At 35.6% G+C, this 6,093-nt stretch overlaps 1 protein-coding gene across 1 annotated transcript; it reads left to right on the top strand.

Annotated features, from left to right (window-relative positions):
* The first annotated feature begins 1,804 nt into the window (after window positions 1-1,804).
* On the top strand, window positions 1,805-4,182 carry cdkn2a/b (cyclin-dependent kinase inhibitor 2A/B (p15, inhibits CDK4)). Its single transcript, XM_064335157.1, has 2 exons — window positions 1,805-2,201; window positions 3,440-4,182. The coding sequence occupies exons 1-2, from the start codon at window positions 2,079-2,081 to the stop codon at window positions 3,689-3,691; spliced, it is 375 nt and encodes a 124-aa protein (XP_064191227.1). The 5' UTR covers window positions 1,805-2,078; the 3' UTR covers window positions 3,692-4,182.
* The last annotated feature ends 1,911 nt before the right edge of the window (window positions 4,183-6,093 follow it).

Genomic DNA, 6,093 nt, shown 5'->3' with positions numbered 1-6,093 from the left:
TAACAAATAATGATCTCGTACAGATGGCACTCCAACTGGAGGCAGAGATAAACAGCAAACTTTTCTGGTGAGGCATTAATTAACACACCAACCAACTTGGCACTGGTTAAAATGTGATGGACCCTATCAGATTGCAGGATTTTTAAGGGGAACAAATAACAGTTTCCTTTTCTAGATTATCTAGATTGTAATCAGGCCACTCAGCATTAAGTGGAAAACAAATAAAAAGAAATTAGCTAATCGAAAGAAACCTTGACTTCCGAGGACTAAGGATCCTCAAACTACGTCGTTCATGTGACCTCAATTATTTGATTTGTAGATAGAACAATAAATGAATTTAAAAATTATTTAAAAATAATTTGTACAGAGGACTCATTGAAACTCATCCTGTGAGCATGATTACTTGACACACTGATACCTCATATTTGACTCTGGAATACTTTTTAGCATACTGGCAGGCTATTCTGCCTGAAATAGTGAACCACGCAGGCATGAATCAATGAAGAATTGTTTATATGTGCATTTTCACGCTAACTTTTGTCACTTAAACACAATAATACTTTAACTCTCACATTATCTAGTCCAGATATTCTCAGAGAAAGAAGATGCAAGGTTCACAAAAGGGGATACTACAGTTATCATTAAGGCAAACATTTCATTCTTGAATAAACAAACAACTTTGAGGGACTAATTATAGACTTAAGTCATTATTAGCTTGCCAGAGGTATGGCTAAGTCTAGGGGCAAGGTTAATTACTGTTGTATTGTGTGTCCATAACCATTTTATGCAGTACCCAACTGATTTTCTCTCTCCCAACAGCCCCTTGGACCCTAATCAGTCTGGTTTCGTGCAGATTTCAGGTCCCGACTCCCAGTAATCAATTGCCCCTTGCACAAGGGGTGACTTTCCTCTGGTACAAAATGCTTTTGGACCTCTCAGAAAAAGGTTTGGAGCTCTGCTCAGAAATGACAGATTCAGATTAATATATACTATATGAAAGGAATAAAATGTTGCATTAAGATGTGGATACATAGCTTAGTGTTGATGTTAGCCACATTATGTATGATGAAAGACAACTCTGAAGAACAATATTAGGTTATTCACAGTTCAAAGTGTTTCCTAATTGGTCTAACACTATGCAGCTCCGACTTGAAGGAATATTATTATTATTATTATTATTATTATTATTATTATTATGTTGTCGGAAACCAGTTAATGACCCCGGTTAGCCGTAAAACAATTAATTCTGGTAGTCATTTTTAAATGTTATGTATTCCATTTTTACATATCAGGTGAAAATGTAAAATAAGAATGCTAGCTAGGTCCGACTGACATTAGAGAAGAATCCAATGCCTTCCTATTAACGTATTAAAATACAAATAAAGAAAATAATAAAGAAAAATACGGGCAGTTAAATTGTAAGCTTTTTATTGTGAACAGCACACAGTATCCAGTACGTTATCACTTTCTTGCTACATAGACATAGTACGTTTATGACCAGTAGGTTGCAGCATCGGGCAGACAGAAAGCCGTAAAGAAAGAAACGTTAAACGAAATAACAATGCATGGGATTGTGATTAAAACTGACCACTGTAATAAGGGCAATGGCACATATTTACTGCTTTTCAGAGATACATTTCTGCTGGAAAAGTCGAAGTTATCTTCGTAACAGGACTACACTGTGACATTTTCGTTTTGCTGTCCAAACCACATACGCTAGATATTGTTATCTTCCTGGTTGTGGATACTGCGCGTGCGCACTGAGCAATACTGCAGAAGCGTAAATGACGTTTGGCAAATTTGAAACAGGCAAGTCTGAACACATCTTATGTGCGGTCCCTCTGATCACTACGCAAAGGTCCAGGATCTTGCTTTGCGCGATTCGGCAACAAGGACACTTCCATTGTGTGTTGCATATTTAAGTGATCTATAATTTGTCGACAGCAAAAACTGTTACAATGATACGTCTATTTTATATTTCTGGAATATGACTTTGCAACATTGACACGATCTACCTGTCAAGAGGAATAAGCTAAACCACAAGCTCAATAGAATATCAAGTGTTGCTGGTGTCCACGATGATTCGTGAAGATGAGTTAGCATCAGCAGCAGCGACTGGAAACGTGGACCATGTAGGAATTTTACTTCAAGCTGGGGTTGATGTTAATGCGGTAAATAGATTTGGACGAACACCTCTGCAGGTTGGTTCTCATTCTCTATTTTTTCACATGTTGCTCAGTTGTTATGAAAATTCACAGGTAGATAATAAGCTTAGGCTACTTATATTACCACGAATTGCTTGTCTTTTTTCAAAAGAAACTGGGAGCTGAATCTAAGCCAATTAAAATAGCCTGACAACAGAAGAATTAAAACTATTGATGTTTGATTTTTTTAAAAAGCGGCTTTGTAGTTCGAAACAAATTACGGCTACTTAGGAGCATCAATCACTTTTAGCATCAGTCATGAATGCTTTGTTGGGCTATATTTTTAAGCAATTTATGTCAATATCTGAAATTGTCGTCATTGTTAAGCAGCATCGTCGCGCGTGTAGTCTGTGTATAGCCTATTCGTTGTTTTCTTTTTTCTTTATTTTCTTTTTATTTTTCAAATCTAAAAAAAACTAAATATAATAGTGCGATGGTCCTTATCTGTCGAAGGTATTCAATAACGCATGCGTATGGTGTAAATTTCTTACCTACATAAATATGCTGATTTTTGCAATCCTCATGAGCCTATATGAATTTTATGAGAAAATGTGTGTTCTTGAGCGAATGTTTGTTTGTGAGATGGCAACATTAAATAATCATTTTGTAAGGTCACACCCATCTTGTAGGCTACAACGCTACGCCTGTTCAGTTCCAAAATACCATGGATGACTCTTTTAAGAAAATAGATTCAAATAGTTTAACTCGTTGAAACGCTCATAATATATATACGCTGAAAGCTCATATTTAAGAAAGAATGACAACCTGTCGCAGAACATATGGAGCATGTCCTGAATACGTTAAAAATGGGTTTTTAACTTGAGAAGTAGCATTGATGTAGATAAAATAAAAAAACGACTCATCGTTGACCGGTTAATGTTTTCTGGCGAAAATACAAGGATCATGTGTTCCCGTTAATTTGATGTATATGTTCTTTACCTCTCAGTATTTTAAAATGATTGTAAAATAATAGTAATAATAATAATAATAATAATAATCATATAATTCATTATGATACATTGGAAATTGTAGCCTACATGTATTTTATTTATTTGTTTATTTATTTATTTACGAAAATGTTCCTTTTCGTCATACATTAAATAGAACTGGTTTATCTAATTGTTTACTCTGGCAGATGGCATTTCGGATATCGGTATAGCCAACATTAAACCTATGGGGAAGCGTGTAATCGGCCAAACTAATTTATTTATTTATTTATTGGCTTCCTTACTAAGGTGATGATGATGGGCAGCACTAGAGTGGCACAGCTACTACTGAAACACGGAGCGAACCCCAATTTGTCTGACGAGAGCACCGGCGCTACACCACTCCATGACGCTGCAAGAGAAGGATTTCTGGACACGGTGAAGATTCTAATCGAATTCAACGCCGACATACGTGCCCAGGACTATAGAAGCCGCCGACCTGTTGATCTGGCGCGGGAGAACGGACATCTAGAGGTGGTTACTTTTCTTGAATCTCTGTAAATTTCTACAGCCATTTGTTTTATTTATTTTTTATTCATATAAGGCTTTTTTAATTTATACAGATTTTATGTGCCAAGATCTAAGTATTATTTTATGGAAAAAAGCATACTTTGTGCAGGCTATGCATTTTATGGAGGTTATGTGATCCTCTTAATAATAATTGAATCAACGGTTCAACTGGTTCATAGAACCACTGGCAGAAAACTGTTGAATATAAATGATTAAAATCATTCTCCTGACTAATTATTGTGTATCTGTCGTATTGTCAATGTGTTAAAATGGGCTGTATATAAGAAGCTAAATGTGGGTCTGATGTACGTTATTTAAATGAATGCTGATTTTATTGTGTTTTGGAGTTCTGTCGTAGCCTATGCAAGGCCAGAAAATTAGAATGTGAAGGAAGGCAAACTGGTAGGTGTGCCATGAAATGTGTGTACCCTGCTGTAATGGGATTATAAAAATGCTATTAAAGTGTTTTACAAAAAGCTAAATTACGTGCAATAGATTCAGTTAATTCTATGAAAAAAATAGTATGGCATATTCTTGTTTGTGGGAGCCAGTGATAAATTGGTTACATGATGTATTTGGGCGGCGTTGAAATGTGAAACAGTCCATTGAGATTATAAAACCATCTGGTTTGCTTTGCTTGTGGTTTTATTTATTTAGTTATAGTAACCTTATTTGGAGTACGCCATGGCGAGAAGGTGACGGCCTATGACAACTGCCTTGTCAAAAGGTGTCGTCTTGCCTACAGACTAACCGAATCAATCATAAACGTGTCCAAAGAAAGCCAATAAAAAGAACCATGTTTCCCGTGGTTCGTATTAAAGCTTTCCCAAAAAATATAGTCTGACTTACAGTATAGCCCGAATGACACGTGCGGTAGCTTATATTTATACATATACAGGACCTTGAACTTCACAGAAACAGTCCCACACCGTTTAATATGAAACTGGGCCTAACCGTAAATTAACCCTATCACAGTTTTTGAGACACAGCGGCATATGACAAAATCTAATTTAAAGCAGTAGCCTATAATTATTCTGTCATAACCCTGTTGGACTATGCAGGTTGCATTATATTAGTGTCTTAATCTAAACTGACAATGTTTTAGTACTAGTAATCCATGCAGTGTAGGCTACAGCAGGATAATGAAACAGGTAGGCTACATGAAGTGGAAGAGAGAAAGCAAGGAGCAATTTGTAAATTTCCCAGTAAATCATATTAGTGTCCTTTAAAAACTGTATAATAATAATAATAATAATAATAAATCCTAGGAGGGGACCTTCATGTCAGTCTTACAGTGAAAAATGTAGCATTACCGATGTCTACGTAGAAATGTCAAATCACTTAAATTATATTTTTAATCAATGGAAGAACACAAAACCTTCAAATCTTTCCCTGTCACTTTAATCAAAATTTTCAGAAATGTTTTCATGAGAAGTGGCTGGATACTTTGATTATTATTATTATTATTATTATTATTATTAGTTTTTGCTATGGGTGTGTTAGGAAGAGCTGAAACTTTATTTTAAGGTCTGCTAACTTTTGTAGACAACAAAGAGACAAGGTGACAATATTTAAGCTATTACATTGTCATGTATATTATAGGATTCAAATCGATGTCTATTCCGTTTGTTTAAACAGGAAATGTTAAATTAACAAAATCTATATACTTTATATAAGCTGATTTCCAATTACAGAATAGGCTAATTAACTCACGTAGGCTCTAGTGGGACAGATTTACAGTGGCTAGTGTCCTTTTGTTTACTGAAAAAGCTTTACAACTCGCATTTCACTGTACCGCTGACCTCGTTTTGACAGCCTATAGTACACATGACAAGTACCACGAGTCTTCATCGTCTATTGGCTACTTTCAGAAGTCCGCTCAACTCATAATATTCGACTTTGTTGCACGAAAAACGTTTTTCACCGATCAGCAACAGAGTGGGTTGGAACTTTTTCAAAAATTAAACGGAATTCCAGATAATTGTAATTCAAAATTATAATAGGCTACTAATTAGTCTTCATTGCATTTACCAGCTACATATTCAAAACTATGTATCGTTTCAAATGTATACACTGAATTTTCTTTCGAAAATCATAAACCTACTAATCTAATTGCGCCCGTGTCGCGAGTTGGACACTGCAGATTAGACCTTTTCCTGAAACAAAACAATTTGTGTGGGGCGCCAGGTCATAATCCCAGTGGAACGAAGATAGTGGAAGGCGTGTCTCTTTGAAACTCGAATTGTCCTCAAAGTGGCATGCCGGGTTATGGTTAATGAAAACGTCCATCAAGCGTTTCAGATATTAAACCAATTTATTTTCACTGTAGCCTATTTGATTTCCGCACTAACAAATAGAAGCTTTATTATTTAAATCCCACTTTGTTGAAGCAA

Source organism: Anguilla rostrata, chromosome 5, assembly GCF_018555375.3.
Source record: "Anguilla rostrata isolate EN2019 chromosome 5, ASM1855537v3, whole genome shotgun sequence".
NCBI lineage: Eukaryota > Metazoa > Chordata > Actinopteri > Anguilliformes > Anguillidae > Anguilla > Anguilla rostrata.
The sequence above is the reverse complement of the archived record's forward strand: the minus strand, read 5'-3'. Positions and strand labels throughout refer to the sequence as shown.

Coding starts and splice junctions, on each gene's coding strand:
- cdkn2a/b (XM_064335157.1), top strand. CDS start 2,079: ATGATTCGTGAAGATGAGTTAGCATCAGCAGCAGCGACTGGAAACGTG. Junction 2,202..3,439: donor TTGGACGAACACCTCTGCAG/GTTGGTTCTCAT, acceptor TTCCTTACTAAG/GTGATGATGATGGGCAGCAC.